This window comes from Aspergillus glaucus (genome assembly GCF_001890805.1).
Source record: "Aspergillus glaucus CBS 516.65 unplaced genomic scaffold ASPGLscaffold_7, whole genome shotgun sequence".
Classification (NCBI taxonomy): Eukaryota; Fungi; Ascomycota; class Eurotiomycetes; order Eurotiales; family Aspergillaceae; genus Aspergillus; species Aspergillus glaucus.
The window spans coordinates 612,814-624,109 of NW_019170459.1; the positions used below are offsets into that span (position 1 = coordinate 612,814).

The window sequence follows — 11,296 nt, forward strand, 5'->3', positions numbered from 1 at the left end:
GATGTCTGGAACTGGAAAAAGAGCCATGCCCGGAGACGCAAATCAATCCGCCAAGAGAAGAAAGGTGCGCATTCGATCCGAAGCATGAGCATAATGCAATTGGATCTATATAAGCCCACCCGGTATTGTTGATCAGAAACTCATATCGTGATAGGGAGGGGGCGCCAAATATCAGAAGCAGCAGTCTAAAGGGGCCATCGTCGAAAGCGGCGACTGGGGCGTCTTTGTCACCTGTGATATGGGCCGGGAGAGTAAATGTATCAGAGAGGCACTGGATATCTTTTCACAGGTTAGTTTGATGCTGGAAACAGTTATGCTCTTCTTGGATTCGTCTAACATATGATAGAGTGCCGAGGAAACCGCCGGCGGAGATGATGACGGAGAATCAAGCTCTAACGAGGATGACATCGAAGCGCAAATCAGACGAGAAGTCGAAGGGTTAAAACCTGGGAAAGGAAAGCCTCGCAAATTTCAAGCAATCAGAATGGAAGTCCCATGTGGTATGTTAATAGTCCTACAGCACCCCGTCCAGGAACAGTGTTAACGGAATATTTACAGTGGCTTTCATAAAATTTGATAAATCTATAGATCCTGTGCAGATGGTCCACAAGCTCTGCCTTGAAGCTCAAGCACACCCTGAAAAGAAGCGAGGCCGTTATATTCAACGGATGACGCCGATGGCTATGATGAAAAAGACCCTTAGTGTTGACTTGGAGGCTTTTGCAAAAGAGATTCTCGAGCCTCATTTCCACTCTGGAGGACCACCCAAAAAGGTGAGTTGAGCCTCCATGTTGTTGAATCCGCACATGGAGCAACAAGGAGAAAGGGCTAACCTGTTAATCACAGTTTGCCATTCGCCCTTCTATAGTCCGCAACACGAAGTTCGACCGAAACAATGTTATCAAGACAATTGCAAGCGCTGTTGGTGATGACCACTCTGTGGATCTCAAAAATTATGATGCGCTTATCTTGATCACCGTCATTCAAGTAAGGCCCCCTGCACCTGTCGTTTTCTTTTCCAACTTTGGACATCATGCCTAATGTCATCGCAGAACATCATGGGAATGAGCGTCGTCGGAGGCGATTACGATCAACTGAAGCGCTACAATTTGGCTGAACTTTACAGTCCAACTCCAAAGCCGCAAGCGTCTGAGAAGAAGGAATCTGAGACAACAGAATCGAAGCCATAATGATCATATATTGGTCAATGCGTTGTCATGGAACTACTTTGATCCCCAATGTTCAAGTCAGATGTGAAGAATACTGGGGAAATGAGTTTCAAACGCGCGGCGACAGTCGATAGCACTTAACGACTATACATACGCCTTCAGCATGAATGCCCCTGAATCTGGACACTTGCAGATTCGTCTTGAGAGAAGGTGGCCTGGGTGACGATTATGAAATGCTGCGTTGGTTACTTGCACGATTCTTGGCCGGCGTTGAGAATGTATCGTAGAGCTTTCCATACTCGTACTATTGTTGTTGCCTGGAATACCTGCAAGCATGTGATTGCGACTCTCAGTACTTGTCCTGGTAGAGATTCGTGCCTATTGATCCAGGAAGGTCAATTAAGCCAGCTAGATCTTCAATTCTTTACTCTCTCTACATCCTACGGGTACCCCGTAAGAATAAATATAAAGATTACCCAAAAGACAGAAAAGATCATAGCGGGGCAAAGATCGATCTCCCGCGGCGGCAGTATCTCTCCGCTCCGCAATAAACGTCCCGCCTTGCAGTTGGCCCCCATCCCTCTTTTCCTTCTTCTCTTCCTCCCTCTTCATGCCCTTTTTTCTTCTCCAGGTCTGTAGATAGTCATGGCCCAGTTCCTACGAGGTAAACAAGCTGGTATTCAGAAGGACTTGTCTGAAGGATTGTCCCCAGACTTGTTCGTTCTCGATGATGTATGTCTTGGCGGCCCTGAACACCGATTGGTTGTTTTCCCCTTCTATGGGCTGTTACTGACTGATGACCTTGATGATATATAGTTCGCGAGATGTGGCATTAACTCCCAAATCAGCGCGCTCGCGTACGATCCCGTTCAGTCCCTGCTTGCGGTGGGAACGAGTGATACTCAGTTTGGGAGCGGTCAAATCTATGTCTTCGGCCAGCGAAGGGTGCTGGTTGTCTTCACATTTCCACGGAAAGCCTCTGCGAAATTCATCCAGTTCTGCGGCGATAAATTGATCAGCGTCGATTCCAAGAATGAAATCGGCATATATTCTCTCGAGACGAAACAGACCCTGGTCACCTACGCTCCTCCGAGTCACGTCACAGCGCTGTTGACAGATCCCAGCCTGGATTATGCATTCATCGGTCTTCAGAGTGGTGCGCGCAAACAAAGTTCTGAAGTGATAACAATGGGTACATGCTAATAGGATGACACAGGCGACATCATCGCTTATGACCTTGATCGCGAGACTCTTACGCCATTCAGGGTCCCCAACCTTTGGGCGCAGCACAACCCGCGGGCTCGGCTTTGTCCTGTTATCACCCTATCCTTTTCACCTCGTGACATCGGCAAGATACTTGTAGGATATCCGGAAGGGGCTGTGACATTCACATTCAAGCAGAACACACCACAGAAATATTTCGAATACGAAGTGCCCCCAGGTGCGTTGGGTGGAAACTCCGAGGTGCCTCACCGAGAACCGCGAAGGCCTAAATTGACCAAAGCCCTGTGGCATCCCAATGGAACTTTCGTGTTGACAGTCCATGACGATAATAGTCTGGTACTCTGGGATTCGAAAGACGGCCGCAAGATTGCAGCGAGGACAATGCAAGATCTGGATATCGACCAACCCGGAACCGAATCAGGTAGGCCGCCGTCAGTGAGTGGTATTGCTGCGCTCAAAGAACCCATCACGCATATTGCGTGGTGTGTGAAACAGAATGGGGACGACAGCGGCCTATTGATTGCTGGCGGTCGTCTACCATCTGATCCGAAGGGTTTTACTTTCATGGATCTGGGCTCGACCCCTAACTACCAAACATCTACCTGGCAGATGCTTGAGAGCTACTTTGAGAACCCAAAGGCACAAATCAATATACCCACGCCTCCGGGTGCGCAGATTCTCGATTTTTGTCTCATTCCACGCGCCTCGCCATACTATTCTGGTGGCCATGATCCCATCGCCGTGATTGGGCTACTGTCCTCGGGAGAACTAATTACCATGAGCTTCCCCAGTGGCCACCCCATTACGCCAACGAATATGATTCACCCCTTCCTCTCGTTTGTTCATCCGTTTGTGAACAAGATCACACTAACGACGGTGGACCGTTCAGCCTGGTTCGGCTTGAAAGAGAAGAGGTCACAGGGCCCCAAATTTTTACTTGGTGGCGCCGAAGGAAAGAAGCCGCTCAAACGCTTTGAAGACCGTAATATCATCACGACAGCTCATGCAGATGGGACTATTCGTCTGTGGGATACCGGCAATGATGATGAAATTGAGAATGGAGAGGTAATCCAAGTTGACTTGGCTCGTGCGGTGGGCCGTATGGGCAACGTCGAGGTTACGGAGATGTCCATGGCCCCAACGACTGGCGAACTTTCGGTTGGTCTTAAGACCGGAGAGGTGGTAGTCTTCAGATGGGGAAATAATGCGAAATACGGCGTGGAGGAGCCTTCTGGCACCAACGCTGGACCGGGGAAAATTACCAAGATCAACCACAGGACTGATCCAGGACTGAGAACGGGTCTCCTTCCACTTGGTCTCCTGGAGATGCAGGGTCCGGTGACCGCTTTGAAACACAGCCACGTAGGGTTTGTTGCTGCCGGATTCGAAGGCGGTAGTCTGGCAATCATGGATTTGCGTGGCCCAGCACTTATTCATACAGCGCATCTAACAGAGCTCCTCAAGCCAAACAAGCGAGGTAGCTTGTTTAAATCCCGCTCGCCCGAGGAGTCTCCTCTAGAATGGCCCACGAGCATCGAGTTTGGCGTGATGACATTAGATGGAGAAGGTAAGAGCCAGGCCATGGTAATACGTACTAAGATTGAGCTTATACTGATCTTCCTTACGTCCAGACTATTCAAGCATCTGTTGCTTCGTTGGTACCAATAGAGGAAACCTAGCAACATTCAAAGTTCTACCTGGAAGCGATGGAGCCTACACAGCTCAGTTTTCCGGTTCAACGTTGCTCGACGATAAGGTCATCAAGATTATTCCTATAGATGCGGAAGTCGGCAGTCTTGCTCTAGCTACTCCAAATGCAGTTGGGGGCCTACGTCATGGAGCAACGATTAACGGCGCTGTGGTTGGTGTGACGGCTTCGGGTTGTAGGGTATTCAAGCCTGCAACGTCCAAGGGAGCCCATAAGTCTTGGGATGACTACTTGTGTGACTCTGCGGCAGTCGTAAAGACTGAAGGCCGAGGTTACAGTCTTGTTGGGCTTTTCGGGGACGGCAACGCTCGGGCGTTCTCTCTTCCGGCTCTCAAGGAAATTGGCTGCAGCAGTGTTGGCCACATTATTGATATGAGGCGTCTGTCGGAGTCTGTCATTGCTCCTAACGGAAACGTCCTGGTTTGGACCACTCCTTCTGAAGTGGGATTATTCAACGTTTGGGGCTCTGGGTCTGGATTGTACGTCAACACCGTTAACCGTGTCATATTTGCCGCCAAGTTGCTGACTTTATGCTATAGGCAACCTTCTGAAGACCAGCTCTTTAACCCACAGGCAATCCCCCCTCTGCGACCTACCATTACAAATGTCCAGTGGATTTCTGGTACCCAATACATCTCTCCAGCTGATATGGATATCCTTAGTACGTGCACCTAGAGATAATAGCCAGTTTCCCTTTGCTGACAACTCCACAGTCGGAGGCCCTGAGCGACCACCATCGAAGCGGACGCAAGAGCAGATGAAACTCGATGAACAGGAGCGACGCAGAGCTGCCAGAGAGGGACGAGCTGTGCCCAACCAGGAACCACAAGGAAGCCAAGAAGGCTACATGTCCTATATGCAACGTCAAGTTAACGAGCGTACGGATCGAATTGGCAATTTTAGTGACAGTATGGATCGGCTGGAGGAGAACAGCAACGGCTGGGCTCGCGATGTCAACAAATACGTCCAGAACCAGAAGAAGAAAGCTCTTTTTGGAGGTAAGGTTTCTTGTACAGATCCATACTCGTGCTCTACTGACCGTGCTGTATAGCTCTGGGCTCGAAGTTTGGATTCTAATCTGATGTTGAGGGAAGGTCAGATTGTAGATTACGTGGTTTGGAGTTATTCGTTTACAGCATACCCTTGGTTGTATCTATTGCTTATGTGTTACGACTGATTCAGAAGCCCGAATTAATGTATCTTTGCTACTTACGGAAATTGATATATCTAAGTTCTAATATGATTGATTCAGTCGCGCTTTAAAGATGGCCAATATAAAACTTACAAGCAGGAAGCAAAACTCCCAGAGACCTAAGGAATCTGGTACTTCGTCGGAGTCCGATACTTTCCAATCCACATATTATCCTACACCTCCCAAGTCCCCTCAAACCTCCCCTTATACAACTTCTTCGCCTCCTCCCGTCTCGCATACAACTGTACCAAATCCGTATTCTTTCGCAACACCCCTCGCTTCATATTTCACCAATTCCTTCGTCACCTCGCCGGTAATTGCCGCATGAGGTCGTTATATGGATTGGGAATGGGAGGTCGGTTACGGGTTGGTGAATGGGATGTGGATGCCGCTTGATGGACAGGGACGGGCATCTGGTGAAAACTAGTAGTTGCAGGAGAATGCGGGCATGTTGTCTTGGGTAGGTTAGAAGGTGAATGGTGATGGTGATTTTGGTAGTCGATTTGGAGTGACTGAGAGTCGTATTTGCTCAATTCATCCCAGTGACTTCTAGAGAGACGATGAAAAGTGACTGTCAGTAGAGTGAGGTGTGGTCTTCATTCATCGGCTACCTGGGGTTTCTAGACAACAGTCCATTTAAATTATGCAGATGCCATTGCTGTACTGGCTGACAATAAGAAGCCCATGAAGAAAATATGACTGGTCCATATGGATTCACTACCTTGTACTCTGTATACACCGCAATGATTATCACCAGCTACACGGCATATTTATAGTAGCTGCAGCCACAATCAAACTTCGCGTATCCCTAGATAATACGGTGTATTCAGGTCCCAAAGAGAAGTAACTACTCAATGTTTAAATTATACCTTCTATCTCATAAAGTATATAATACTGCCGGCCCAGAAAATATATAGTAGGCTCGGGACAGTTCCGATGTCATGAAACGTCGCAAACCAAATCGTAAATCATGAAACAAACAAACATCCCCCTCCTACCTCACTGACTTAGTGGACCATAACGTCGGCTTGCTGCTGAGGTCCAGGTGCCGCTTTGTGTTGTTCCGAGTCATCGCCCATCTCGATATCCTCTTCACCATCAGCGCCCTCCTCCTCATCTTCCTCGTCGTCATCGTCACTTTCATCCTCGATATCCTCACTCTCACCGTCAGAAATTTCTTCCTCCTCGCCAGCGGCAGGTTCAGCGCCTTCCATTTCATGGTCCTCGCCCTTGGGCCCTTGCGACTCGGTGTCTTTGAGTTCTTTAAACAGAGCGGCTTCGAGTTCGGTCTCTTCAGCACCGTAGGCATTGCTGTCATCATCCAAATTGTCGGCCTCGGGTTGGTCGGGCGGGTATTCCGCCGGAGCAGACTCTTCGGAATCCCTGACAAGAAAAATTAGTTTTGAAGAAATTGAAAGGGAGAGAGAGCGCGAAAGAACATACCACTTAATTGCGAATCTGGTCACACGGGGCTTCTCAGCGAGGATGTTTCGGGCGATCCGTTCGATGATTGGCTTCGCAGGGGGTTCCGCCCGAAGCTCCTCGCTATCATATTCATTGTTCACGTAGTATCCCACACGGACGAACTCTCTGCCATCGTAGCTGCAGGTGAGGAGGATCACAGTAACTCCAAGGATGTCGGAATCGGGGATCCGTTTGAGGTCCGGAGGGTTAACCTCGAAGATGAACTTGTTGACACCGACGGGGATGGGTCCGACGAGCACGGAATCCAATTCTTGATCGTATTCAGAACTAGTAAAATCAGTGAAAGTCCGGGTGGGATTGCTTGCTTTTCGTGGCGACTCACGAAGTTGCCGAACCGACATAGGTGAGTTTCCATTCCAGATCTAAGCAGGCGGTGTTAGAAAACATGATGCAATTCCGTACCAAAGGAATATGTTATTTACCTTTTTGGAGCTGCTCCAGGCACTCGAAAGTGATCTCAAATTGATACGGCGCAAGGAACGTAGCCGGGTTGTTGAGGAGTTTAACCCCAAGGAGAGAGACGACGGACATGGCGAGTTAAGGGTATACGTAAAAAGGGTAATCCTGGTCAATGATAGTGTGCAGGAAATTAAAGGTTGAATTCGTAGAGAAGAAGATAAAAGAGGGAGGGAGGGAAGGAAGGAGGCACAGCTGCATCAAAACTGTTAACGAGACAACGACGACGCCCAACGATCGGCGACGCGCCGCTTTCGCGTTGCGGTCTACGCATTTGCGCGCTCACCGCCTTGGTCACGTGGGAAACTGCTGCTGCAAAGCTTCTGCGGTTAACAGCATAGCCATCATCAGAGCCATCACTACTCTGTACTCTCTCACCAGTCAACTCCTTCTTTTGGCGCACTTTACAGGCTTCCTGATCAAGTGATTTTGAACTGATTTTGCTCTGGCTTACTTGTTTCTTTTGGTGGTGTTGCTGTTGAGGTTTTTTTAAGGTGCGTTGCCCGCTGCGATACCGACAGCTACCCCCCGAAAAGTTCCACGCCAGTAACTGACTCGCTGGCTACTATGTGACAGGACCCTAATTATACATCGCTGTTCCATCTATCTGTTCCGACCGCTTCATTGCGATTGAAACCCATTTTTGCCTTATCATGGCTGAAGATGACGCTGAGAAGGCCTTTCTCCAGGCTCAGACAATGAATGCGGACTCTGTGGACTATGAAAAGACTGTTAAGGAGCAGGGTGCAGATAGTTCAGATTCAGATGATTATGATCCTTCAAAGACACTGCAAGATGAATATTCTGCTTCTCAAAGTGAAAATGTTTCTCCAAATGATCCTTCTCCCTCTGATTCCAATCCTCCCCAACATCAGACTCCTTCCCCCTCTGAACCCAACCCTAGTCAGCAGCTTGGCGGTACTGTCCCATCCGAGACGCCTTCGCGAACCGAGTCCCAGACCCCAGCCTCTGCACCGCAGCCTAAGGCCAGGACAATTGGCGGATTCGTGGTTGAGGATGATGATGAGGATGAGGACGAGGACAAGGGTGACGGAGACTATGAACCCCCGGCTGTACTTGGTGTTGAGGCAGACATGAATATCCCTCCTGTGAACATGCCTCAGCAATCCGTTTCAGGAAATGTGAATCAATCTACTTCTACCCCTGATGTATCATTACAGGAATCTGCCACTTTTCAAAATGCCCCTAATAGCTCTTACCCTTCTGTTGCTGCTTCTGCTCCCAATAATGATACGTCTACCGCTGCTGGTCAGAATCTGTACGGCTCACAGGCGTTGCAGTCTGACAGCGCGCAGGCAAGCGCTGCGCCTACTCCCACGCCTGAATCACCGTCAGCCGCCAAGGGTCGTTTACCGCACGACCGGGTGGGAATTTTGGAAGACAGGATCCAGGAAGACCCGCGAGGCGACATTCCTGCATGGCTTGAATTGATCAATGAACATAGAAGCCGCAGCAGGATTGACGGCGCTCGCGAGGTGTTTGAACGATTCTTGAAGGTGTTCCCGTTTGCCGTAAGTAATTGCCATTCGAACCTCTTACCAATTGACTGAGCTAACCTGTTGCAGGCCGAGCAATGGGTGGCCTATGCCAACCTGGAATCGGATATTAGCGAGTTATTCCGTCTCGAGCAGATATTCAACAGGACTCTTTTGACCATTCCTGACGCCCAACTATGGTCTGTATACTTGGATTACGTTCGTCGACGTAACCCATTGACCACGGACACGACGGGAAACGCAAGGAAGATCATTTCGTCTGCGTACGACCTAGCGCTACAATACGTTGGAATGGACAAGGATTCAGGGTCTATCTGGAGTGATTATGTCCAATTCATACGCTCTGGCCCTGGCAATGTCGGTGGCTCGGGATGGCAGGACCAGCAAAAGATGGACCTGCTTCGTAAGGCATATCAAAGAGCCATTTGCGTTCCTACGCAGGCTGTCAACACTCTTTGGAAGGAATACGACCAGTTTGAGATGGGATTGAACAAACTTACGGTAACGTGAATTCTAGTCTCTGATTCGGCCATGATTCTAACGCATTATCCTCCATGCTTTTAGGGCCGTAAATTCCTCCAAGAACAATCGCCCGCGTATATGACCGCCAGAAGCTCGTACACGGAGCTGCAGAATATTACTCGGGATTTGGTGCGCACAACACTCCCGCGGCTGCCTCCTGTCCCAGGCACCGAAGGTGATGTCGAATTCGCACAGCAGGTCGATATCTGGAAGCGTTGGGTTCAATGGGAGAAGGGTGATCCCCTTGTTCTGAAAGACGACGATCCTGCTGCATTCAAGAACCGTGTAGTGTACGTTTACAAACAAGCACTCATGGCTCTCCGTTTCTTGCCAGAGATGTGGTTTGAAGCAGCCGAGTTCTGTTTCCTCAATGATATGGAGACTGAAGGGACCGATTTCTTGAAGCAAGGTATGGAAGCCAATCCGGAAAGCTGCCTGCTCGCTTTCAAGCGTGCGGACCGACTGGAAATTACTTCGGAGTCCGAGCAAGATTCCATCAAGCGAGGTGCCAAGGTCAGGGAGCCTTATGACCAGGTCCTTGGTGCGCTCTACGACTTAATCGCCAAAGCCCGCACCCGCGAAGCTCTGGACGTTGAGCGCATGGAGAAGATGTTTGCGGAATTCAACCCCGAGAAGCAGCCGTCGAAAATCGAAGATGATGATGACGATCAAAGCGATGCGAAAGCAAGAGAGTCAATGAAGAACGCCCAAATTGGAGCCGTCAAAAATGCCCATGCTGTCCAGATTGGTATTCTTTCCAGGACCATCTCTTTCGCGTGGATTGCTCTTATGCGTGCGATGCGCCGTGTCCAAGGCAAGGGTAAACCGGGAGAGGCGCCTGGGTCAAGACAGATCTTTGCAGATGCTCGCAAGAGGGGCCGCATTTCTAGTGATGTTTACATTGCCAGTGCCCTCATCGAGTACCATTGCTACAAGGATCCTGCCGCTACCAAGATTTTCGAGCGAGGCGCAAAGCTATTCCCCGAGGATGAGAACTTTGCCCTCGAATATCTCAAGCATTTGATTGATATCAATGATGTCATTAGTAAGTCGACTTGCTGACCTTCTTGAGACAAGAATGCTAACTTTCCTTCTAGACGCGAGAGCGGTGTTTGAAATGACAGTACGAAAATTGGCATCGAATCCCGACAATGTCCACAAGACGAAACCTATATTTGCGTTCCTTCATGAGTACGAATCCCGGTATGGTGATCTCATCCAAGTGATCAACCTTGAGAACCGAATGCGCGAGCTGTTTCCTGAGGATCCCACCTTGGAACAATTTGCTCATCGTTATTCTACCCCATCGTTCGATCCCACTGCTGTGCGACCTATAATCTCCCCGTCTCAGGCCCGTCCCAAGGCAGTGTACCCTGCTGCAGAACCATCGACGTCTCGCCAAGGCACTCCTCCGAGGCATCCGGAAGCACCTTCAACAAACTCCCCGAAGAGGCCACTGGAAGACTTGGACGACGACTTAGGTCGGCCGCGCAAGTTCATCCGGGCGGAATCGCCACTTAAGGCTGTTCAAGGACGGCGGTTAGATCAACAAAAACGTCCCCAGCAAGTCAACGGTGGCCTTGGACCTCAGTTCAGGTCTCAAGGATCACCTGCGCCACTCCCTCGGGAGATTGTGAACCTTCTTAGTGCCATTCCCCCGGCGTCTACCTATAATGCCGGTCGTTTCTCACCGGAGAGATTAGTGGAGCTCTTCCGCAGGATTGATATACCCGGTTCCATTGGCCAGGTTCCTCTGCCAGCCCGGAGCTTGGGAGGTGGACAAACTCCAGTTGGGATACAATCGTTTGCTGGTAAGCTTCATCTGTCCTCAAACCTTTCCTAGGTTGAATTCTTGTGCTTACAATCTGCTAGGTATATTCCGTCCGTGAGCCTCGTCGTGGTTTTGGCTCGAAATATACGGCGTTCTTGCTTGATGCGACATCGACCATCGGTTTTTATAAGAATACCAGCTTTCTTTCTCTTTGTCTTTTTTTTTTTTTTTTTTTTTTTTTTTTTTTTTTTT

At 49.4% G+C, this 11,296-nt stretch overlaps 5 protein-coding genes across 5 annotated transcripts; 4 read left to right on the forward strand and 1 right to left on the reverse strand.

Moving 5' to 3' along the window:
* Position 1: 1 nt before the first annotated feature.
* On the forward strand, positions 2 to 1,190 carry ASPGLDRAFT_65579 (THUMP domain-containing protein; the record flags this gene model as incomplete). Its single annotated transcript, XM_022548912.1, has 6 exons — positions 2 to 64; positions 155 to 289; positions 347 to 500; positions 559 to 773; positions 847 to 987; positions 1,053 to 1,190. The coding sequence occupies 6 exons, from the start codon at positions 2 to 4 to the stop codon at positions 1,188 to 1,190; spliced, it is 846 nt and encodes a 281-aa protein (XP_022402302.1).
* A 316-nt stretch (positions 1,191 to 1,506) lies between these two features.
* On the forward strand, positions 1,507 to 5,272 carry ASPGLDRAFT_1371237 (putative SNARE-dependent exocytosis protein (Sro7)). Its single transcript, XM_022541504.1, has 7 exons — positions 1,507 to 1,901; positions 1,986 to 2,325; positions 2,386 to 3,960; positions 4,025 to 4,580; positions 4,641 to 4,762; positions 4,815 to 5,099; positions 5,153 to 5,272. The coding sequence occupies exons 1-7, from the start codon at positions 1,815 to 1,817 to the stop codon at positions 5,176 to 5,178; spliced, it is 2,991 nt and encodes a 996-aa protein (XP_022402303.1). The 5' UTR covers positions 1,507 to 1,814; the 3' UTR covers positions 5,179 to 5,272.
* A 91-nt stretch (positions 5,273 to 5,363) lies between these two features.
* ASPGLDRAFT_45605 (uncharacterized protein) lies at positions 5,364 to 5,903 on the forward strand (the record flags this gene model as incomplete). The annotated part of the gene is made up of 1 exon (XM_022546285.1): positions 5,364 to 5,903. One exon carries the CDS (start codon positions 5,367 to 5,369, stop codon positions 5,619 to 5,621), a length of 255 nt encoding a protein of 84 aa, XP_022402304.1. The 3' UTR covers positions 5,622 to 5,903.
* Positions 5,904 to 6,300: 397 nt separating this feature from the next.
* Positions 6,301 to 7,309, reverse strand: asf1 (nucleosome assembly factor ASF1; the record flags this gene model as incomplete). The annotated part of the gene is made up of 4 exons (XM_022540439.1): positions 6,301 to 6,676; positions 6,737 to 7,045; positions 7,101 to 7,140; positions 7,201 to 7,309. 4 exons carry the CDS (start codon positions 7,307 to 7,309, stop codon positions 6,301 to 6,303), a joined length of 834 nt encoding a protein of 277 aa, XP_022402305.1.
* A 294-nt stretch (positions 7,310 to 7,603) lies between these two features.
* On the forward strand, positions 7,604 to 11,283 carry rna14 (cleavage polyadenylation factor subunit RNA14). Its single transcript, XM_022541503.1, has 6 exons — positions 7,604 to 7,728; positions 7,811 to 8,766; positions 8,821 to 9,252; positions 9,316 to 10,318; positions 10,371 to 11,084; positions 11,146 to 11,283. Exons 2-6 carry the CDS (start codon positions 7,888 to 7,890, stop codon positions 11,160 to 11,162), a joined length of 3,045 nt encoding a protein of 1,014 aa, XP_022402306.1. The 5' UTR covers positions 7,604 to 7,728; positions 7,811 to 7,887; the 3' UTR covers positions 11,163 to 11,283.
* The last annotated feature ends 13 nt before the right edge of the window (positions 11,284 to 11,296 follow it).